We start from the raw sequence: 24,548 nt of genomic DNA on the forward strand, positions 1-24,548 counted from the left end.
TGACTGGGACCTGGACACAACTCAACCTTTTCTACTCACCTGCCCAGAGGAGTCACTTGCTGTTGGAGATCAGATGCTCTGAGTGAGCATTCTGTCTGTACCGTCCTAGCACATGGATGGAGATGGAGTAGGAGGCCCAGTTTGACCTCTTATGTGTCAGGTCAGTTTACTGGACTTCTGTATATCCCAGTATGTAGAGTACAGGCTTTTTTCCCAATCCCCCCTCTGTATTATTGCCCAGGATTACTATAAAAAGCACTTTTACCCAAGATTTCAAGATGAAAACAATTAATTCCTTGGAATTTTAATTAGGAAAAAACTAGTTAAGTTTATTATCCAAAATCACCTTCTCCCCCAAAAAACCCCAACACGCTACACCTTGGATTCTCCAGAAAGCTGTGAAGGGGGATGGAAACTGGCTACTCAGTGGAGACCCACTCGAGGTGCTGGACAGCTGAGTACAAAGTGTTCCCCACCAATCCGATGAGTGCAGCCGAACCAATGGCCCCTCTGTTTCGCTTTCCAGGGTCTGTAGAAAGGGATGAGAGAGCACAAAGACTGAGCTAGCTCAGCAGCGCCACGTTGCTCAGCACTATCCCATGATACAAGGAGGTTTAATACATGTTTAACAAGGTAGCACTATGGGGCGTGGGGGTGCAGGTCAGGGCCCAGCTTGCTCCAGAGAAACTTTGTTCTCAGCTGCCTAGTTGGTTCATTTTTGAAAGGCAAGTCCAAAAGCTTTTATGGAACGTGGCCATTTAAAAGCAAGTGGATAAGACTGTTGCAGGCTGAAACCTCCATGCTCAGCCCTACAGATCTCTTAAGGTCTAAATCCTGAATTCAGGATTCCAAGCTTCCCCTGCTCCAGTTGGTGTAACTGACACCCCACAGAGCTGCATCATCAGTTACACATAGGGGGAACAGAATTTGATGAGGGAATGACTTTCACATACAGGGTCAGGCTGTATTTCCCATCTGAGTTTGCAGTCTGTCACTGCTTTGGAGGCTTGTGATTTTTTGTATTTCATTTTACACAAATGCTTTGTTTCTTTAACCCTATCATTTCATGACGTGCCACTCAAGCCAGTTGCCCAAAGACCAATGGGGTTCCAGGGCTAGATTGCCAGGCTGTAGCACTCCACCCAGAATACCCCACAGTGAGGAGACTGTCTGTGGGCTGCACACCTGAATAACTATACTTCGGAGAAAGTGAGCAGCAAATGAGCGACAGGGAATTTTAGCTCTTCTGCTTACTGAATGGTGTCCTACAGATGGAGGTTTAAAGGACTGTTGTCCTTCTACTGTTCAGTATTTGCACTGCTTTTTGGGGAATAATCATCTGTTTTCCCCATTATCATCCAAGTACTTATAGACGCACCAGCACCATATTAGGTAGGTGCTGTAGACACAATTAAATAGTACAGATTTGGTCCAGAAGAGCATGCCTATCATGGATTGAGGGAAGAAGAGATAGTTGGTCAGGACTTAAAGGACTTGCTCTTTAAGTCAAAGGATGCCACTTGTGTGTGGTGGGAGAAGGTAACAACACACACAAATCAATCTGTCTTTTCCCACTGTGGACAGAGTTTCTTTTCTTAGGAAGGGGGGGGGGGGGACTTGTGCTGTAGTTCTAATTAGGATACTGTATCTTTGAGACTAACCTGCCTTTGCAAACTTAGAGAAGTGAACAAGGGACCAGGAACTAGAGTTCAGTCTCAGGGCGGAGCAAGAGATACCATGGCACTGGGTGTAGCCATATTTAGCTCATCCTATCCCCAGAATAGAGCTCCTTTATACAGAAGGACAAGTGTATGCAGACTCTACAATGCCAAGTCTTTGCAGTCACCCCAACATGTGGGGCAAAGCCACCAGCCTCCCTTCAGTGGTACAGGAAGCCTTATTCACACCCCCCCTCTCCCCCACTGACTCACAAGGCAACCTTCCACTGAAGAGGCTAGGTGGTCAGCACTGGAGACCCCATGTCTCAACTGGGGCTCATCCTTTCAGTCTAAAGACTCACCTCCTGTGTAATAGCCATAGGCATAGAGGACTCTCCCAATGATCCAGGTGATGCCAAGCCCAACAGCAACGCGCTAGAGAAAAGCAGGAAAGGTTAAGGATTTTGGAGCTGAGAAAAACTTACTATGCTCCTTTGGCCACAGAAACGGGTACTGTGCTTTATAAACAGTGGCTATCAACATGGTAAGGAGTCAGCGTAGAGAAGGAATCTGCGTCTCTAATAATTCCCTCTCGTTAAGCTGTGGAGTCCTCACCCAGTCAACAGCACCAGAAATCAGCCTCCCAGAGGGGCACAGAGTGGCAATGCCATGAAATATAGTATGTGGTGTGTATCAGTGACACGTTAACACCCCCCAACCCCCGTCCCTCCCCCAGGGAGATACACATGTCACATGTCATAAAATTGATCCTGGTGTCATCGGTCTGTGGCATGTTCCCTCCTTCTTGTCCCCCTCCCAACATCCCCAGTGACCAGCCAGGCCCATGGCCCCTCGTATAGTGTAACCCTAATTTACCAGATGGTGGAACTCTTTTCTTCACTGTGCTCCAGATCTTTCCCCTCATTCAGTGTCCTAAGCACAGTGGAGAGAGCACTACCTGGTGCAGACTTGACAGCATTAAAGGGACTATGGTAATTAGAAATGGCTAGTCCCTACAGCCACAAGTTGTTCTCTGCTCCAGGCTTGAGCCACCAGGTATGTTGAACAAAACCAACCACTTTTCGTAAGCTTCTGAGGTGGACCAGAGATAGGAACCCAGTAGAATTATCCCTCGCTCGTATATTGCAAGTAATCTCAGCAAATACAAACACACAAGAGTGGCATTTCCCCATTTGCAGACACTGCAAATTTCTACCTAACAGCCTAGTTCCTGCTTCTCAGGCTGTGGTTCCAGTTTGCCAGACCAGGACCTCAGTTGAACCTGCCAGTGCTGCTGCCTCCAGTCCCTCTGCACCAGTGCTTGGCAAAGGATGGCAATTGATTTTTGCAAACAGTTTCAAATCTTGGCAAGTTTTTCATGAAAGTCATCTGGATTTTGGAAGAAAAACCCAAACCTGAATATTCTTCATTCCTTGTCCCCAGCCCTTTTTGCTAGCAGCAGTTAGAAAAAAAAAAATTTTTGGTTTCTCAATGGAAATTTTTCTATGGAGATTTTCATTTCAATAAATGATTTAAAAAATAATTTTTTTGACAGAACAGTTTTGACCAGTGATCCTGTGCATGCAGCAGCCCACCATGAAGACTGGAGGGGCCTGAGGCTCACTAGGGGTTACAATGCACCCAGGCGAGCTGGAGGCAGCAGCAGCTCCAGTTGGCCCAGCACAGGTACATGGTTCAAGGTGGGAGGCAGCAGCCTAATGTATGACGCGCTACACAGATCAGGAACCTGTCTTACAGAACAGTGTGTTTCAGCTGTGCAAGGTGATTGATGGCTCCCACCAGTACCTTCTGAGCAAGTACAATCATAGATCATAGAATATCAGGGTTGGAAGGGACCTCAGGAGGTCATCTAGTCCAACCCCCTGCTCAAAGCAGGACCAATCCCCAAAACATTCTTAGCAGGCCAATGCTCAAACCACTGAGCTATCTCTCCCCCCCCCTGCACAATGGGGCTAGAGTGGAGCGTGCTGAAGATTGATCAGGCAGACTTTGCCTCCTCAGGAGATCTTAGCGCATTCTCCTGCGCCCAACATGAAGGAAGGGGAGAGCAGGAACAATCTCTAATCCAATCATTTCAAACCTGGCCAGGGACATGACTCACCGGGTGGTAGACTCCGCCCATGGCTAGAAAGAACAGGAAGGAGGGATAAACTTCCAATCTGAAAATAGAAGACCAAGATTAGCATTTATGACTAAACTCTAAGAAGTTTTTTGTTTCAGTTGTTTTTAAAAAGATCTTTGTGGAAATCTAGACTATCAATCCCTGTCCACCTTCCCCCACACTTCTTAGAATTGGGCAACATATTTTAGGGAACACCGTCAGCCTGTATAGAGACCTAGAGAAAGGGACTGGACTACTCAGAAGAGGCCTCCAAGCCCAGCTTTTAGCTGCCTCTGCAAGAATGCTGTGACAACCACAGTGGTGTCAACACACATTGTGTGCAGAAATGGGTGCACAAACCCTTGGGAATCCTGAAGATCCCAGAGCCACTGCCCAGGATCAGCAACACATTTGTTTACAAGGCCTGAAGTTCCCTTTTAAAGTCATTGCCAAATGCTAAGCCACTGTTTACTAGTGGGGGAATGCGAACACACCAGCCATGCTTGGTTTGAGAGCCAGGTCTCTCTGGGATGGTGACCAACAGGCCAATCATTCTCTGGGAGAGTCAGGCAGTTGAACAAATGAGGCCATCAAAAGGCAAGGCACGACATACCCCACTAGAAACACAGAGCTTAGGATCTGTCCACATGGGCAAACTGCCAGGGCTGTGATATAACACGGTAGTCCCCACCCAGGTGGGGCCAGACCGTGACTGGAAACGAACCCCTGGATGAGGGCCTGTCTCACCTACTAAGCATACGCTGCAGCAGAGCCTTACATTTTCTCAGAGCCCGATCCAGACAGATATAGATAAAGTGTTTAGCAGCAGTAAATGCTACACTCCAGGCATCGAGTACTTAATAACTTAAATCTTCAAGCCAGCACTCCGGACCGTCCACGATACTCACGTGTTCTGATGTGCACGCTGGATGCAGTTGAAGAGATGCCCATGTTCAGGGTCCGTGCTATACATGGTTGGATACTGTTAAAGACAACATAGTGTTAGCAAACACATGGAGCTCTGCGGCCTCTAACAACAACATCACTCGCCACTTCCTGCAGGGGCTGTTATTTCCCAGAGCATTCACCCAGAGCAAGCTGAATCTCTGCTTGTTTGGCAAGACCACCTGACTGCCTTGCGGGGTTTGGAGTCCAAGTTGTGTCATGTTGCCCTCCTTCAAGAATGAGCTGTAGGCTGCACTTCAAACTCATGGGCACATTGGCTGAATAGTGGCATGAAGTAAACCCTGGCCTCATGCCTCAGTGATCTTGCAAACACTACTAGATGTGACACAAAATGGAGGATCTGTCCCCCCCAGCTGCTACTTTAAGACTATCCTTTGGGACTTTCATCCAGGAGTGTCTTCATTGGTTCTAATCCTGCGAAGCTCTCTCTTGCCATCTCCCAGCACTGAATTCATTGCCCATTGCTTCTACTCAGTCTACAACAAATGGGCATGAATGGAGATTCCCTTGCCTATACCGTGCTCACATGAAGCCCTGAGGATGGTCACGCCACATCGCAAAGCTAGCCCATAACCTTAAACAGAGCCTCTCAAGTTGTGTGAAGGAACAGCCATCATGCACTGTCGGCAGGGGTGGAACCCAGAATCTGCAGTGTTGAGCCGTTCCCATTTGAACAAGAGGGGTAATTCCACTAGCTGGGAACTGCACTGAACTCTTCCTCTGGGGACCCGCCTCCGGAGAGGCGTGTAACACACTGAACGATGGGCTCCCCATACACAACACATCACCGCCGGCCTTTTATGTTCTGATCCAAATCCCCCTGAACACCCTGTTCTATGCACTCATGTGTGGGGAAAGAGCAGCAGTGGTGCACATAAAACCCAGCAGCCAGATGCTGCTGCAGCCTCTTACACATCCACTGACTTGCCCTCTCTTGGGGATGTTTAAGGGCTATACTAAACAGCTCCTCCACCCCTTCTCAAGTTTCTAGAATCACACCCTGGAGGAAGTTCCCAAAGTGCCAAAGCTGCTTCCAAGCACAGTAGGCTCCACATGCCAACGTCCTGACTCACAGCGGCAGCTGTTAATAGTGGATTCCAAGATGAAGTTTAGTTTGCAAAAGGTCCTCTTTGCTATTGTTCCTCTTAAATGTCTCCCTTGAATTTTATAAGCCCTCCTCACCTTTATTTTTAAATGCTCCTCTAAAATAATCTCACTTTCTCCTGCTCCAAATCCAAACTGGGGTTTTCCCAAAAGCAAGATTTACCCACCTAGTAGCAGGGAAAAGCATACGTAAATAGGGCAGGGACTATATGGTTATTTGCTTGTCGCAGGTCTCTTAAGTTTCTCTGTTTCAGACACCCTTCAACAGCCCCCGACTCAGTCCCAAGCAACCGATCTGCCACATCGCTAGCTCCACAGATCTAGCTTTGGAGATCAGAGCACAGAAATACCAGCTCCCCACCCACACATACTCACAGAGACATATTGCCAGGCCAAAGGGGTGGGGAAAACCTGTGTTTATGTGCAATGTTCTAAGTTTTAGAGTACCGGAAAGTCTTGGGTTTTGCGGGTGCCTAGGTTGCGGGGTGAGGGTGAATAGAGCTAGAAGGTGCTGTAGCAGGGAGGTGGTAGCCTGTGCCTAAGGACAGGTTAGAACACATCAGCAGAGCTAGTCCCATCCTGTCTCCCCCAGCCTGAACTCTCAGCCCGTTGCTGCCAGGTCCTACACCTCGCCTCTCCTGGGGAAAGAAACAAGGGTGCCTAGCAGCAGGAGACCTGGCACAGTGACCAAGAGGGGGAAAGCCTTCAAATGCATCTATGTGGGTACTGGAAGGAGACTGCTGCAACTGGGAGACTGGGGCTGAGTCAACAGCTCTCTTCCACTGATTTCAAATCTTAAGGGTAAGAATACCCACTGTGAGGGTTATTGCAGCACCCCTCTAGGAGGATCATACAAAGGATAAGAGAATAGCTAGCACTGTGGGGGCAAGCTAGCTAGGACTCTGGCCCAGGCAATAATGGGGAATCACTGCACAGTTCTGAACTACTTCACCTCACTATTTTCTCCCATTTAGGACTGGCCTACACTAGAAAATTATATTGACCCAACTACATTACTCAAGTGTTTGAAAAATCCACACCCCTGAGCAATGTAGTTAAGATGACCTATGCCCCTGTGTAGACAGTGCTAGGTCAATGGAAGAATTCTTCTGTTGACCTAGCTGCCACCTCTCGGGGAGGAGGATTACCTATGCTGATGGGAGAACTCCTCTCATTGGCATAACTAGTGTCTACACTGAAGCGCTGCAGCTGCACTGCTATAGAGTTTCAAGTGTAGACAACCCAAAGAGTCAGTGATGATGTGACTGCTGCTATCTTGGCCAACATACCGAAGACTGAATCAGGGACTCCACAGCTATAAGCATGAGACTCTACAGCTTAAGATGAAGAACCAAGCTCTCCAACTAAGAACTGTAACAGACCCATCAGACAGGGATGTATATGTAATACACATACAGTGACTAGTGGGTTACAACAATGTTTGCTGAGTGGACCACCACCTTGGATATGCTCCTCTGCAGAGAGCTCCTAGGACATGGTGAGGCATAAGGCTAAGAGCCAAATACTGGAGAAGTGCAGTATTCTCATGATATCCCCTACTGCGATGTTCCTTATGTACTAGGATCTAGACAAGACCAGATTCCCGTTCACCAAATTACTCACACAGAATGGGGACTAGTCCACTAGTCCCTAATTGCCAGTGCTTCTGCCATACTAAGCCAGCTCATGAGATGCCTGGGCCTCTTTCCTTCAAGATAGCTAGTGGAGGCATTCTTGGTGCCTCAAGGGCAGTACCACCCACACTACAAACTCACCTCCACCTTGTACTTCTTGCGTGCCTTCGCCACATTCACAGCAAGATGCGTTATCATGATAAAGCCAGCAACACCAGTCAGGACCACATAGCCGTATTCCTTGGAGAGAACCACCATCTTGACACTGTTGAGAGGGGAGCGTTTGATTACAATCTCAGGACAGGACTGAGAATCCACAAGAGACTATTAACCCCTATTGGTATGAAAAGTCCGGATTTACTGAACAAGGACCAACGTCCTTCCAGCATGGGGACCTGGCTGCCTGAGGAAAGTGACAAGTCATGGAGCTTTCAACTCTAGACTGCTTGCTGAAATCCAGCCCAAGTTGTTAAGCACTATGTGAAATGAGTCAGGGTCTCTATGTCCAGTTCATATTAGGCAAGTATGTACAGCGTAACCTTCACCATCATAACTGGGTCTCCTCACTGACACTTTCAGTTGAGGGGCCTTAGATGGATGGGGCCCTGGGGTCAGAGTGCCCCGTAAGTGGTTCTTTAGATCAAGAGTGGTGCAAGTGGTGATCAAGTGGGTGGTGCATGCAATGAGACAATGGGTTGAAGCTTGCCCCTGTGCCTGGTCTGTGACTGTGGTCTGGTATATGCTTCAGTTATATCAGCAGAACCTTTTCACTGAAAAAGTTATACTAGTAAAAGCCCTAGTGTGGATTCAGTTATACTGGTATAAAGGTGACATATTGGTATCGTCACCTCCCGTCCCATACAGGAATAGCTATACTGCTATAACGGCATCCACATGAAGGGTCGTTGTTCTGCTTTAAGTGTACTGGTATAATTAGAGCAGTACAACTTTTAGAGTAGACAAGACCTGTGATGGGACAGCTCTCTCTTGAGGAGTCTAGCTGACACATTTTCAATAGCACTAAATTCACTTAATCGTTTAGAATAAGTCTTAATAGCAAATTTTTAAATTCTACTGTTGCAACTGTCCCAAATTCTAGATTAGGGCCCTTGTCCTCCTCCCACTGACGTCAATGTCAGGACGATTACTGACTTAAATGGGATGGTGTCACACCAGAAGACAACAGATACTGGTGACCTGAGTGGGGAGATGTTACAGGAGGTTTAACCCTAGACATAAAGCACTGCAGACGGCCTTCCGGAAGCCCTTTCATCCCAACGCTAGCTGTGGCCGAATGGTCACTGACACTGTACACAGCGTGGGGGCTAGTGGGAGGCAGAGCAAAGTTGACAAATGTACCCATGTGAGTGAAAAGGGGAAACCATACTTCAGCCCAGCTAGCCATTGGCAAGCTGAGTAATGTTCTTCCTCCCAGCAGCTAGAGAACAGTGCGAGGGAGCGGGCTCAGATTCACAAGCACACAGCAGGGCTCCAGAAGCATCTAGTCTCTGGTATTTACCAATACTTGCACATGCAACGCCACTGGCTAACAGGAGAAGACCTTGCAGAGCGGTTATACACAAACCATGTCTCCTCATACCCAACCCCTAGCCCTGAAAATGAGCTCTCTCAGTTCAGTTGCCTCTCTCCACCACTGGGACAAGGTTCTCTCCATTTACAGGGTCAAGTCCAACCTAACTGATCCTTTCCATCTGGTGACTCCACTGTGCAGTGAGGCCTCCTATCCTTCACTGCCACAGAACCAGAGCAGTCCTGAAAGAACATGTTACCTTAGGGAACTGGCACCTGCAGCCTACCATGGCTACGCTGCCAGCACTCCTGAGCAATGAAACTGAAATTCATAAGGGAGCAGGTTTAGTTTCACACTTACAAGGATAATTATAAACAGCATGGAAACGAATGAGGTTATCAAGGACAATGGCTTAGACTTTGCACATGAAATCTTGCAGGTAGTTATTTTAAGCATTCATGAGAACATTGAAAATTAAAGCAGATTTAAGGCTGTGAGCACGAGCAGTACCCCTTGTTATTAACAGTTACTACACTTCATTTAGACTATCGTAAATGATCAGCATTTCACAAACACAACAGGTCAGAAAACTGAGGGTCAATTTTTATTATAAGCTGAATGCAGAACACCAACTACCAGTGGTGATCAGGAGCAGCATTTTTCTGCTCAGATACTCAGGAGGGATACTACCCTCCACCCACAGACTTCATCTCTGCCTGTCACCTGGGTCACTGGCAGGGACTTTATTTGGGGCTACCCTGAGAACGTCTCACAGGCCGCTACTACTACAGAACACGACAGCGCCATTACACAAAGGCTTTCACCCACGGAAGCAGACACCCATGCTCCACCGAGGCTGGTTAGCCCACAAGTGAGATTTGAGGCCTTATGATTAGTATTGAAAAGACTTGCACTGCATAAGACCAGCCTGTCTTAATGACTACCTGTCCCAGAGGCTGGAGCTGTGGAGTATAGGCAGAGCACTTCTGAAATGCCCTCTCCTTCCACAGGCACCAGGGCCATACTGCATGTAGCACTCTTAGGGTTTGTCTACACTACCACGCGGGGTCGATCTAAGATACGCAACTTCAGCTACGTGAATAGCGTAGCTGAAGTCGACGTACTTAGATCTACAGAGGGTCCTGTGGCACCTTTAAGACTAACAGAAGTATTGGGAGCATAAGCTTTCGTGGGTAAGAACCTCACTTCTTCAGATGCAAGTAATGGAAATCTCCAGGGGCAGGTATAAATCAGTATGGAGATAACGAGGTTAGTTCAATCAGGGAGGGTGAGGTGCTCTGCTAGCAGTTGAGGTGTGAACACCAAGGGAGGAGAAACTGCTTCTGTAGTTGGATAGCCATTCACAGTCTTTGTTTAATCCTGATCTGATGGTGTCAAATTTGCAAATGAACTGGAGCTCAGCAGTTTCTCTTTGGAGTCTGGTCCTGAAGTTTTTTTTGCTGTAAGTTGGCATCGAGGTTTGTTGCATCGAGATGAGCACCTCACCCTCCCTGATTGAACTAACCTCGTTATCTCCATACTGATTTATACCTGCCTCTGGAGATTTCCATTACTTGCATCTGAAGAAGTGAGGTTCTTACCCACGAAAGCTTATGCTCCCAATACTTCTGTTAGTCTTAAAGGTGCCACAGGACCCTTTGTTGCTTTTTACAGATTCAGACTAACACGGCTACCCCTCTGGTACTTAGATCTACTTACCCTGGTGTCCTCACTTTGGTAAGTCGACAGCTGACGCTCTCCCATCAACTCCGCTTGCGCTCCTCGTTCTGGTGGAGTACTGGAGTCGACAGGAGCGCACTCAGCTGTCAATTTATCGGGGCTACACTAGATGTGATAATCAACCCCCACTGGATCAATCGCTGCCTGCTGATCTGGTGCGTAGTGTAGACAAGCCCTTAGAAGAGATTCCAGAGGTTTCACTTGTGTTAATTGAGGGGTGCTTTATTGGCTGTGTTGGAGGAGCCCTGCCCCCATTTTTGTACCAGCTTTGGCTCAGTGAAACACCCAAATAAGTTACTAGTTAAGAATACTGTTTAAAGGGGAGTCACTTCTCAAACCTGCTAGGATCATCTGGGTATCTTTCACATTATCAGTTCCCTGCTATCGCAAAGGTGTTGGGCACAGGCGATGCCTCAGTTTCTCCTTTTCTCTGCCCGTTTCACACAACAGTTTAGTCTCCTGATGGACTAAAGTGCTTTGGTTTCACTATTGTCATTGTGCTTAACACAGGGGTATTTGGATGTAGTTTAAGGCCTGTGATATTCAGGTCAGACTAAATGATTTAATGGCCCCTTCTATGAAACGAACCCACCACCTTGGGGCAGCATCCCTTCACGTTTCTGTAAAGTCAAAATTACCATCTCAATTTCAGCTCTATACTAAGACTCATTCATACAGGGCCCTTCACTAGAAAAGGTTCAGAGTCCAACAATCAAATGCAGCACCCCGACTAAGGAACTTTTAAAACTTATATTGGAAGATTAAAGCCCACTCAACTTTCCAAATAGCTAACTAGATAGATCACAGGGCCTCGTGAAGCCAAACGACTCCCACTGAAGCCAGCGGGGCCATGTCTACGCTAGGGAATTTTACAGAAGAATTCCTGCTTGTTCCAACACTGGTTCAGCTGAACTGGTGTTAAGCACCATCATAAGCCCTAGTGTAGACAAGACTGCACTGTTTTTACCATTGTCAAACCTGCTGACTGGGTAAAAATGGGTCTGGCTGCAGAGGCTTGTGTTTACACTATCGCCTCTTCATCTGAACTGGTAGGATATATATTTTATAAGGCTCCCCCTAAACAATGCTTCTGAATCTTTCCATTTATTTTAGTGGAAGTTGGTCGGGGCCCCATAGTTGGTCATTTGTATGTTCCCACTTGCAAGTATTCAGAGCAGAGGCTAACAACATTATAAGTCAATAATATACTTTAAAATCATAACAGGAGTGCACAAAGATTTTTTTAAAGTTAGAATGGTATGGTCCAGGTAATCAGGTTTTATTAAAAAAAACATGTACAACAGCATTTTGCACTGATTATCTCCAAACACAGATTGGAAACATAGAACAAAAATCACAGAAATTGCTAGGAATAAAGGCATAACGTCTCCACATTAGGATTACTAGGCAGACACTGATGCGAACAGTTCACCAATATAGAGCAGTCTGGAACATCTGTAAACTGGGTGCGATCAAACAACATGCATTTTTATAGCCAAGTGCAAAGGCAGACATTTAAAAACAAAGAATGTAGGTAACACTTACAAGAAAGCACTGGGGATCATTGTAGTTACCAAACTGAATATGAGCTCTGAGAGCAATAGTGTGGCTAAGAAGGGCTAAACCGATACCTGCATGTATAAACAAGGGGATATACTGAATAGGAGCAGGGGGGGTGATATTATGTCTGTATAAGACTCTGGTCAGAACATTACTGGAATACTTTGTCCAGTTCTGGTGTCCACACTTTAAAAAAATGTTGGAAACTTGGAGACAATGCAGAGAAGAGCTACAAAAAATTATTCTAGCTCTGGAGAACACAGAGATTGATTTAGCTTATCAAAGAGAAGGTTAAAAAGTAACTTGATCCTGGTCTGTAAACCCCTGCACAGAATGAAATCAGATACTAGAGAGCTCTTTACTCTAGCAGGCAAAGGCCCAGCGAGTTCCAATGACTGGAAGTTGAAGTTAGATGTATATTCAAATTGGAAATGAGATGCAACATTTTAAACAGTGAGGGTGTAGTAGAGTGGTCATCAAGGGATTAATTGGGTTACTCAAAATATTATGGGTTGGAGCCATGCTCCACCCCTCCCTTACTTCCTATTTAGTGTGCCCCCCTCCTATTTGCATGTAGTTGAATATAGCAGTACTTTCCAAGCCTGAAATACTGTAAGTAAAATGTGTTTCTTGTGCACTAAGCAATTCCTTTACAGAATGAGGTAATTAACCAGTGGAACAATTTACCAAAAGAAAGGGTATATTGCTCATCACTTTGAGTCTTTAGGTCAAGACCAGATGTCCAAGAACATATAGAGAAATCCATAAGTTACTGATCTCAATACCACTCTCTTATGTGGTAGGAAAGAATAATACACTGCAGGAATGACTAGGTGAAATTCTAGGACCTGTGTTATGCAGAAGGCCAGGCTAGATGATAATTGTAGTGCCTTTGGGCCTGGATCTGTGAATCTATAATTTTGCAATATCAAAGACACTGGAAGTCAGTTTTATTTCATAACAAAATCAAAACACATATGAAGAAGATGAGATCAAAGGTAGCCAACTTTAAAAACTGCATATTTAAGAGTATCATCAAATGAAAAACAGTAAGGAAATGGAAACATGCTTCCAGACTTCAAAGATAGTAGAAAAAAAATAATGAGAAAGTTAGTTGTAAGCATGTCACTGAGTATGTTACAAAAACAACAAGGAGTCTGGTGGCACCTTAAAGACTAACAGATTTATTTGGGCATAAGCTTTCATGGGTAAAAACTTCACTTCTTCAGATGAGTATGTTACAGGCGCATTGCTCACTAAACACACGTTAACCAGATAAATAGTCAAAAGGAATGACTAAGCAAGGAGTAAAAAAGTGTTCTAAGGAAGAGTCTGCAGACAACATCTGAAGACAAGTGTGGGAATACTGATAGCAACATAGAGACACTTTCACCTGATTCATGGAGTTTTACCTCTGCTTCACAGTGGCATAAGTCCATAGGTCACAAGAGAGTCAATGACCTTGGCATTGTAACACTGCTATAGACGTTGCAAGTCTGGCTTTTCATCCTGACTCAGCATTGCTGGAATAATTCTGCTAACTGAGCCAGGACTGAAGGAAACTTTGATAGGTTACCTCTGTGCACAGTCAATCATCAGTTTAGCAGTAATAGAATCGCAGTTACAGTGCAGTGAGCCAACTGATAACTTTTACAACCACATGGCATAGAACTACTCGGGGTTGAGTTAGCTGGAATGATCATGTTCAGTTGTAGCAAAGGCCAACACAATCATAAGTTATATCAAAGTCGATATTATAACAAACATCATATGCTTGTACAAGACTACAAGGAGGTCACACCCAAGTACAGTAAAAGCAGGCAAAGGAATTCAACAGGACTCAACTTGAGTCTTATTTTTATGACTTGCAGATACATTGTGTATTTCAGCACCCTTTGACCTCAACCACACAGACTCTGCTAACAAACTGAATGACTTGGGTCATGAGGCTGAATTCATTCCCCCTGAATTGCAAGTACTTAGGGCTTATCTACACAAAGAAGTTCTTCCAGAATAAGGTAAAGGGTGAATTTAAAAGCAACAACTATTCCAGACTAGTCAGCATGAGGAGTTATCCCAGAAGAGCTATAGCAGAATAATTATTCTAGAATAGCCACGGCCAGTCAATTTCCCCAAGTAGATAAGACCTTAGGCCTTGTCTACACTACGAGAGTAGTTCGATTTTACTTGCATCGAATTTTTGTAATCGATATTGCAAAGTCGAACGTGTGTGTCCACACTAAGGACAGTAATTCGACTTTGTGCGTCCACACTAACGGTGATAGCGTCGACATTCGAAGCGGTGCACTGTGGTCAGCTATCCCACAGTTCCCGCAGTCCCCTCTGCCCATTGGAATTCTGGGTGTAGCCGGCAATGCCTTCTGGGTAACAAAATGAGTCGAGGGTGCTTTTGGGAAACTGTCGTCATCCGTCCATCACTCCCGCCCTCCCTCCCTGAAAGCGCCGGCGGGAAAACAGTTCGCGCGCTTTTCCAGTCATTGACAGCGCGGACGCCACTGTACTCCGAGCATGGAGCCCGCTGCGACCATCGCTGCAGTTGTGGCCGCTCTCAACGTCTCGCAGCTTATCATAAAGGTTTCCCTGAGGCAGATGCAGAAAAGTCAGGCAAGGAGGCTACGGCACCGCGGTGATGTCCTGAAGTCTGAGAGTAGCACAGACCTGTCAGAAAGCAGGCGACCCAGCGCCGAGGACATCACAGTGGCAATGGGTCATGTTGATGCCGTGGAACGGCGATTCTGGGCACGGGAGACAAGCACTGAGTGGTGGGACCGCATAGTGCTGCAGGTCTGGGATGAATCCCAGTGGCTGCGAAACTTTCGCATGCGGAAGGGAACTTTCCTGGAACTTTGTGAGTTGCTGTCCCCTGCCCTGAAGCGCAGTGACACCTGGTTGCGAGCTGCACTGAGTGTACAGAAGCGAGTGGCCATAGCCCTGTGGAAGCTTGCAACGCCAGACAGCTACCGGTCAGTCGCGAACCAGTTTGGGGTGGGCAAATCTACCGTGGGGGTTGTTGTGATGCAAGTAGCGAAGGCAATCGTTGATGTACTGCTGCCAAAGGTAGTGACCCTGGGAAACGTGGAGGCGATCATAGATGGCTTCGCAGCGATGGGATTCCCAAACTGCGGTGGGGCCATAGATGGAACTCACATCCCTATCCTGGCACCGGACCACCAGGCCACCCAGTACATTAACCGAAAGGGATACTTTTCCATGGTGCTGCAAGCACTGGTGGACCACAGGGGACGTTTTACCAACATCTACGTGGGATGGCCGGGCAAGGTTCATGACGCTCGTGTTTTCAGGAACTCTGGTCTGTTTAGACGGCTGCAACAAGGTATTTACTTCCCGGACCACAAAATAACTGTTGGGGATGTGGAGATGCCTATAGTCATCCTCGGGGACCCAGCCTACCCGCTAATGCCCTGGCTCATGAAGCCCTATACTGGCGCCCTGGACACTGAAAAAGAACTCTTCAACTACCGGCTGAGCAAGTGCAGAATGGTGGTGGAGTGTGCTTTTGGCCGTCTCAAGGGGAGATGGAGAAGCTTACTGACTCGCTGTGATCTCAGCGAAACCAATATCCCCATTGTTATAGCAGCTTGCTGTGTGCTCCACAATCTCTGTGAGAGCAAGGGGGAGACCTTTATGGCGGGGTGGGAGGTTGAGGAAAATAGCCTGGCTGGTGATTACTCACAGCCAGACAGCCGGGCGATTAGAAGAGACCAGCGGGAAGCGCTGTGCATCCGGGAGGCTTTGAAAGCAAAGTTCCTGAGTGAGCAGGGTAACCTGTGATTTTATAGTTTGTGTACTGAGAAGCTAAACCTGCCCCCGTTTCTTTACCCAGGTAATGTTGACTATCCTATCCAGTTACATACCCCCTTCACCCCCCCTCCAACACACGTGTCGAAATAAAAATAGTTCTACTTTGTTAAAGCACACCGTTTTCTTTAATACTGTTTTAGCGGGAATTTTTTAAAACTGGGACGCAGACTGTGGTGCGGGGCGGGTCTAGTGTTGTGATGCGAATGCAGCTTCTAAACTCAAGGATTGACAGGCTCCGCTGCGGTGGGATGCTTGTTTCAACGGAGCCTGTCACCCCTCCTGATCGGGACTGTGTGTATGGGAGGTCTATTTGACTTTGTGGCAGGGGGAGGACGGTTACAGATCCCATGCTGTGTGGCTCTGTGATCCTGTCTAAGGACCGGCGCTTAAGATCTGTAACTGCCCTCCCCCGCCACAAAGTCACAGAGCAACCCACCCCCCCCAACATTACATCAAAACAACCTCCCAGACTAACCGGGGCAACTAGTCACTGCATCACTGCACTGTGTATGTGCCCTGCTGCTGTGCCTGCCCCCGACTATGTACCCTGCCAAAGGAGACTGTCCTGTCCAATTTCCAACCCCCTTTCCCCTCCTCCTCCAAAAGAACATGATTGAAACAGTAGTTAACAGAAACGAATTTTTTATTATCAACTACACATGGCATTGGGAGGTGAAACTTGGACGTGGGCTTGTGTCAGGCGGGAAGGAAAGAACTTTTCAAATTTTGGGAAATGAGAGCCTTCTGCTACTAGAGCTCTCTGCAGGGGTGGAGTGAGAGTTAGCAGGGACTCTGCCGCCTCTCCTTCTTTGCACTTTGGGTGAGGTGGGTATGGGACTTGGTGGCGGGGGAGGGCGGTTAGAGATGGACTGCAGCGGGGCTCTGTCCTCCTGCCTCCGTTCCTGCAGAACATCCACAAGGCGCCGGAGCGTGTCCGTTTGCTCCCTCAGTAGTCCAAGCAGCGTTTGAGTCGCCTGCTGGTCTTCCTGCCGCCACCTCTCCTCCCGATCCATGTTGGCTTGGTGCATTCGGGTCAAGTTCTCCCGCCACTGGGTCTGCTGTGCTGCCTGGGCTTGGGAAGAGGCCATAAGCTCAGAGAACATGTCCTCCCGTGTCCTCTTCTTCCTACGCCTAATCCGCGCTAGCCTCTGGGAGTGTGATTCCAGGCTAGGTTGTGAGACAGTCGCAGACGGGGCTGTGGAAATGGGAAAAAGGGAGTGAATTCCTCTGAAAGATAAATGTAGTTGTGAACAAAGAACATAGTCTTTCTCTGTGAACAAGACCATGCACAGCACCTTTCACATGCGCACTCAGCACAAGGTCGAATTCTCGGCCTTCGCATTCTGTGCCTGGGGTCTTGAACAGCACATTTGAGAAGCGAGGCAGCACAACGGAATTTCTGTTGCAGGCAGACATGGTAAGCCGTACACTTGTGGCAGTTTAAAACTTTTATATTACCACTGGCCTCATTTCACATTTAAATCAATGTCAGTCCCTGCTGCCAGCAATCCGGCAAGCGGGAACTCTGCCCCTGTCCCACCCCCTCGCGGCTGTCCCCGGGAATGATCCCTTTCGGCTGCCCCTCTCCCGCCTCCACCGCGTGGCTGCAAACCAGCGGTGACAGTTCTGTAAAGGAACGGGAAAGCAGTCCCAACACTAACATTCCCCTACCTAATTAAAAGCAGGTCACCATGGCCGACATCACCCTGATGAGGATCTCCGAGAGCGACAAAGAGAGAATGCTCCGGGAAAGCCTCCAAAGACCAGGGCCGTATGCCGCCCTGCTGTGCAGAGCAATGATCCCCGAGTACCTGATAATCTCGTGGCGCGGCAACGTGTCGTACTTCGGAGGACCCAATAAGGCCGCTCTCCCCAAGAACCTCATGCAACGGCTTTCAAGTTACCTCCAGGAGAGCTTCATCGAGATGTCCCAGGAGGATTACTGCTCTATCCCCGCACATATAGACCGCATTTTACTGTAGCTGCAGTAGCAGGGAATACACAGTAGAGCGGCTTGTGCAGGACAATCACTGAAAACCGGACATTGCTAGATTTCTTTTCAAAACTTGCACTGCCCCTTACTAAACCGTTAAGCGCCTAGGGCACACTAATCATGAACAACCCATTCTTTTAATTGTTAATATTCCTGTTTTGTTAAAAATAAATGTTTAGATGTTTACAACACTTACTGGCTGATCCTTCACCAGATTCTGTGTCCGGGGTAATGGCTGGGGACGCTTCGTAGGGGATCTCTGTAAGGGTGATGAAGAGATCCTGGCTGTCGGGGAAATCAGCGTTGTGAGAGCTGCCAACTGCCTCGCCCTCCTCATCTCCTTCCTCATCTTCCCCGTCCCCTAACATGTCTGAGGAACCGGCCGTGGACAGTATCCCATCCTCAGAGTCCACGGTCACTGGTGGGGTAGTGGTGGCGGCAGCACCGAGGATGGAATGCAGTGCCTCGTAGAAACGGGATGTCTGGGGATGGGATCCGGAGCGTCCGTTTGCCTCTTTGGTCTTCTGGTAGCCTTGTCTCAGCTCCTTGATTTTCACGCGGCACTGCGTTGCATCCCGGCTGTATCCTCTCTCTGCCATGTCTTTAGAGATCTTCTCGTAGATCTTTGCATTCCTTCTTTTGGATCGCAGCTCGGAAAGCACGGACTCATCGCCCCACACAGCGATGAGATCCAAGACTTCACGATCAGTCCATGCTGGGGCTCTCTTTCTATTCCCAGACTGCACGGCCATCACTGCTGGAGAGCTCTGCATCGTTGCCAGTGCTGCTGTGCTCGCCACGATGTCCAGACAGGAAATGAGATTCAAACTGGCCAGACAGGAAAAGGAATTCAAATTCAAATTTTCCCGGGGCTTTTCCTGTGTGGCTGGTCAGAGCATCCGAGCTCGCACTGCTGTCCAGAGCGTCAACAGAGTGGTGCACTGTGGGATAGCTCCCGGAGCTATTAGCGTCGATTTCCATCCACACCTAGCCTAATTCGACATGGCCATGTCGAATTTAGCGCTACTCCCCTCGTCGGGGAGGAGTACAGAAGTCGAATTAAAGAGACCTCTATGTCGAACTAAATAGCATCGCAGTGTGGACGGGTGCAGGGTTAATTCGATTTAACGGCGCTAACTTCGACATAAACGCCTAGTGTAGACCAGGCCTTAGAGACTTGAGACAACTTGAGCTCAAAGGATTGAAGAGGATGCAGACCACTACATATTCCAAGACTCAAAAGCTTGTAGCAGCTCAGCAGGCAACTAATAGTAATGAATAAAGAAACACACTCAATCTACATTGTAATTAGTAATAACACATATTAGTTATCTAGACTGTAAACTCTTTGAGACAGAGCCTGAAGTTTGTCTGCACGTTTCTCAGCAAAATGCACAGTGCGCTACTACTGGTGCTTTACAACCAGTTAAATATTTTGTCTCTCTAGGACCAACCCAGTAAAAAATCTCACAGCACTTTACAAGCATTAATGAATTCACATTAAACATTTCATTAGCTTGGAGATAAGATTATTCAAGACCATTTCCTTTCAACACCATCACTACAAACCAAGGGGATCACTAGTTAAGGCCACAAGTATCCAGAGCAAACTCAGTGCACATGTATTACCAACTATACTTCACGTAACCCTCATAGGCTGTCAGCTTCACAACAGTCTCTAGCTTCCAACACATGGCCACCTACCATACCTGATTAACACTCACATGCACAGCCTTCATTTCAGATGGGAAGGAATCATGCATTTGACTGAGGCATTTTCCTTCCAGGTAATAACAACACATTAAAAATGTTTGGATTGAGAGATATTGGAGAAGGAGGCTTGAGGGTCAGTTGTCCAGGCTGGAAGACTTGATGCCTGGAGAACTAAGGAAACGGTGAAATCACAAGCGCTGAGAGTGAAAGCTGAGTAATTGCAATAGGAAAACAAGATGGTTCAGAAGCCACTGGTTGATTTATTTTTGTTAAGTCCTATTTAACTTGAATGACTAACATTTTTAATAAAGGAAGGCTTTGTAATAGCCAGCACCTCTACAGATTCTTTTAAAGTGTTAGGGCTCAATAACTGTCCTGGAGTTACGCTCTAAAACCATGGTAGATCACACTCAACATTCCTGATATTTCTATGGTAAAACAAGCAGTACATTTTAGAAACAAACCCCAACACATTCTTCAAGCCTTCTTTATATATCATAAGTAGCAAAAAAGAAAGCGGGGGGGGGGGGGGGGAGAGCACAAGCTCAATTTAATAAATGTCCATTGCAGGTCACCTTTAAGAGAGCTCAATGCATGCAGTTTTGGTTATCATTTAGGGTATGTCTATGCTACAAAAAAAACACACAAAACCAAACACGGCAGCGAGTTTCAGAGCCCGGGTCAACTGACTGGGGCTCACATTACAGAACTAAAAACAGCAGTGTAGATGTTCCCACTTGGGCTGGAACGCTGGCCTCTGAAACCTGGTGATGAGGAGGAGAGGCTCTCAGAGTTAAGGCTTCCAGACTTCACTCCAAATGGGAACGTCTACACTGTTATTTTTAGCCCCACAGCATGAGCCCAAGTCAACTGACTCAGGCTCTGAGACTTGCTGCCGTGGTTTTTTACTATGTAGACATACCCTCAAATTGAAGCCAATACAGACAGGGTATTCCCAGAACCATGCAGATCCTGACACAGAATGGCCTTGTAAATCTAGCGATAGATACAGGAATTAGGGCTAGTCTACACTTGCAGCGCTTTAACGTGACTTGTGTGGTCGTGGCGCAGCACGGGGAGATAGCTCTCCCAGCGCTCTAAAAAAACCCACCGCCACGAGGGGCGCAGCTCCCAGCGCTGGGGCACTGTCTACACTGGTGCTTTACAGCGCTGAAACTTGCTGCGCTAAGGGGGGTGTTTTTTCACACCCCTGAGAGAGAAAGTTGCAGCACTGTAAATTGCCAGTGTAGACAAGCCCAAAAGCTTCAACCAAAAAACTTCAAAAACAGACTTCAAAGAGAAACTGCAGAACTACAATTTATTTCCAAATTTAACACCATTAATTTGGGCTTGAGTAAGGACTGGGAGTGGCTGGCTCACTCAAAAGCAATTTTTCCTCTCTTGGTATTGACACCTCCTCATCAATTATTGGGAGTGGACAACATCCAACCTGATTGAATTGGCCCTGTCAACACTGGTTCTCCACTTGTGAGGTAACTCCCTTCTCTTCATGTGTCAGTATATTTATGCCTGCATCTGTAATTTTCACTCCATGCATCTGAAGAAATGGGTGTTTTACCCACAAAAGCTTATGCCTAAATAAATCTGTTAGCCTTTAAGGTGCCACTGGACTTCTCGTTGTTTCTGTGGATACAGACTAACATGGCTACCCCTCTGATACTTGACACCATCCTAGCTGGGAAGCCTGAAAAGTTAGCTTTGTTTTGATTCTCAGGATGGACGTTCTTATATATCTGAATACTCCACTCCTTGTGAGCAATGTTCTAGTTCATAGGAACAAGAAGTTAGATGAACTCAGAGTGTATGCCATGCCCACAACAAATCCAGTTCTCAGGGGTTTCTTGCAAGTAGGTCATCCAACAGAGATACTGGGATTAACAATCTTGCAGGCCTTTCTTCTTATATTGTGTACATTTCAGGGTAGGTTCAAATTTGAGCTAATCAGTTTTGACAGCATCTCCTTCACTTGCAAGATCTGTGCAATAACCAATGCCTCAGATTAAAGCACAAACAGGTCTGAAATGAAAAAGGTTCTGTCTGCAGCAAGTGGGACAAAAGGAGACAGACAACAGGATTCACAATTTGCACAGAAAAGTGACATCTATCCCCCACCCTTGAGCAACCCCTCCATTGTTTCTGTGCCGCATTGATACTGTGAAAGGAGATATAATGGAAACCCCAGTCAGTGATGGGATTTTAAAATACATCTTCTGGCTCCCTATTGGGTGTCCTCCCCCAGTTATCTGATGGGAGAGGACTGGCCCAGAAACTCAGGCCAGAGTCTAATCAGTAGAGTATTGTGTGATCCACTATGACAAAGAAAAGTGACCCCTAGATTGCTCTAGGGCTGTGGAACAGGAAACTGACCAGGCACTGGTTTGTGTGAGCACTGGGCTTAGGAGTGGCTTGCAGGTCAAATGGGAGGAAGTGGCCCTACAGAGGCAACAGGGAGACAGGTACCTTGGCAGCCGGAAGCCGCAGGGGCCAGTGAGCCCAGCAGAGCTGTGGCAGGAGGACCCAGAGCAGACAGGGAAGTCACCAAGAAGTGAGGGCAGGCTAGGCAGGGACCAGTACAGCCTGCAGGAAGAGCCCACAGGCTTCACAGGGAACCAGGGAACCAGGAATGAAAGAAGCTACACACTAGTGAAGTGCAGGGGAAACAGCCAGCCTGGGGAAGCCCAGCAAGAAGCAGCAGTGTGCAGGGCATGAGCCTACACACAGACCTCTTGGGGAGTGCCATTAAGTGGAACAGCAGCTGGGGCAGAGGGCACAGGGACACTGACAGAGCTAAACCAGGAGGAAGAGGACCGGCAACATCCCCTGGGCCAGCACACTGAAGGGCCAAAGACAACTTTAACCTCCAAAAGAGAATGACTTTGACTTTACACAACACCCCAGCTACTAGGTCTAGAGATCCTAGGGCCTGGAAGATTATCCGTGTCCCCGCACCCCCCGGCCTATACCCAGAGTTTGGGGGCAAGGGCCCCATGGCCTCTCCTCCCACCTGGAAGTGGGGGTGCCCGAAGGCGCAGAGCCGCGGGGAAGGGGGGCTGCTTGGGGGCACAGAGCGGGGGGGGAAGACGGGCTGGGGGGGGAGGGAGTGGGGCTGCTTAGGGGCACAGAGCCGGCTGGGGGGAGAGGCTGCCCGGGGGCGCAGAGGCGCGGGGAAAGGGGGCTGCCCCGGGGGCGGGTGGGGGCTGCTGTCCCGTGCCTGCCGGCCCGCCCCCAAGGTCACAGAGGCGGGCACATGGGCTGGGCTGCCCACCGCAGGCCGAGGCGCCAGGCCCGAGGGTGGCTCCCAGCTGGCGAAGGAGTCGCCCGGACTCACCCGATGCCTTTGTCGCGCGGACACGATGCCGGGAGGTGGGGGCAGCCCGGGCCCGGCCAGGGACGGTCTGAGCCAGAGCCGTGTCTGGACCCGCCCCGGGCTCCGCCGAGCCACCGCCCCGAGGGCGGGCCCGCAGCGCCGCGCACACCCGCCCCCTGGCCCTTAGCCCGCCCCACCCCGCCGTCGCCGTAGGGAGACTCTGGGCGCTGCGGCCTCCCAACTCCGCGTTACGCAGAACCCTCACAGCGTCCCCATAACCACCGTGACATCCCACAACACCCCTTCTGACCGGGGGACACACCCCGCCCCCATAATCACTGTGATACCCACAACACCCCCTCTGCCTAGGGGGACTCACTGCACCCCCATAATCACCATGACACCCCACAGCACCCTCTCTGACGGGGGGACAACACACAGCACCCCCATAATCACTGTGACACCACAGCACACATACACAACACCCTATGTAATCATTAGAATCATGGAAAATTAGGGTTAGAAGAGACCTCAGGAGGCGGGGCCAGCCCACAACATTTTGGCATCTGAGGCGGGCAGCTCAAATGATGCCCCCATGCCCCCTCGCTTGGGCCAAAACTTTGAAAAGTCTCAATTCTGCCTTCTTCCTGTTCTCCTCTCATGGTACTGTTCTGCTATCTACCCCAATAAAAGAGAACTAACAACTTAAAATGCCTTGTTCAAAAATGTTAAGTAGCACTTAACTTTCAAACGCCTGAACAGCAAATGTAACTTTTCTTGTCTGCATAGTAAACACAGTACCGTAGCTAGGGGGGAGCAGGGCAGCGGCCGCTCCCCCACCGAGCACAAGTGGCACCTTTTAAATTTTTTACTCACCTGGCGGCGCTCTGGGTCTTTGGCGGTACTTTGGCGGCGGGCCCTTCACTAGCTCCGGGTGTTTTCGGCGGCACTGAAGGACCCGCCACCAAAATGCCGCTGAAGACCTGTGGAGTGAGTGAAGGTCGTGCCGCCAAAGACCCGGAGCGCTGCCCCGTCAGTAAAAGCGCCGCCAAGTGAGTAAAAGCGCGGCAGCAGGTGGTGCCTTTTTTTCCCCGCTTCCCCTGTTCCCTCCACCTGGCTACGCCACTGAGTAAACACTGGCATTTTTATCTGTTTGAATAATCAAAATGGTGCTTTCCGTGCCTTCTTGGTTGCAAAGATTTGAACTAGGGTTACCATCCGTCCGTGTTTCCCCGGACATGTCCGGCTTTTTCAGCCTTAAATGGCCGTCCGGGGGGGATTTCTAATGAAGTAGAAATGTCCGGGATTTCCCCCTTCCCCTCCTGCGGAGTGCGGCGTGGCTGGTTGGACGCCTGG

General features: G+C 48.3%; 2 protein-coding genes across 2 annotated transcripts; both read right to left on the minus strand.

Annotated features, from left to right (window-relative positions):
- Positions 1–288: 288 nt before the first annotated feature.
- MGST3 (microsomal glutathione S-transferase 3) lies at positions 289–23,348 on the minus strand. Its single transcript, XM_005304260.5, has 6 exons — positions 23,214–23,348; positions 7,626–7,749; positions 4,689–4,762; positions 3,781–3,838; positions 2,021–2,093; positions 289–529 (listed from the first exon to the last, which is right to left on the minus strand). Exons 2-6 carry the CDS (start codon positions 7,740–7,742, stop codon positions 420–422), a joined length of 432 nt encoding a protein of 143 aa, XP_005304317.1. The 5' UTR covers positions 7,743–7,749; positions 23,214–23,348; the 3' UTR covers positions 289–419.
- Positions 16,784–21,922, minus strand: LOC135973089 (uncharacterized). Its single transcript, XM_065554574.1, has 2 exons — positions 18,348–21,922; positions 16,784–17,353 (listed from the first exon to the last, which is right to left on the minus strand). The coding sequence occupies exons 1-2, from the start codon at positions 18,922–18,924 to the stop codon at positions 16,878–16,880; spliced, it is 1,053 nt and encodes a 350-aa protein (XP_065410646.1). The 5' UTR covers positions 18,925–21,922; the 3' UTR covers positions 16,784–16,877.
- Positions 23,349–24,548: the final 1,200 nt, after the last annotated feature.

Source organism: Chrysemys picta, chromosome 8, assembly GCF_011386835.1.
Source record: "Chrysemys picta bellii isolate R12L10 chromosome 8, ASM1138683v2, whole genome shotgun sequence".
Classification (NCBI taxonomy): Eukaryota; Metazoa; Chordata; order Testudines; family Emydidae; genus Chrysemys; species Chrysemys picta.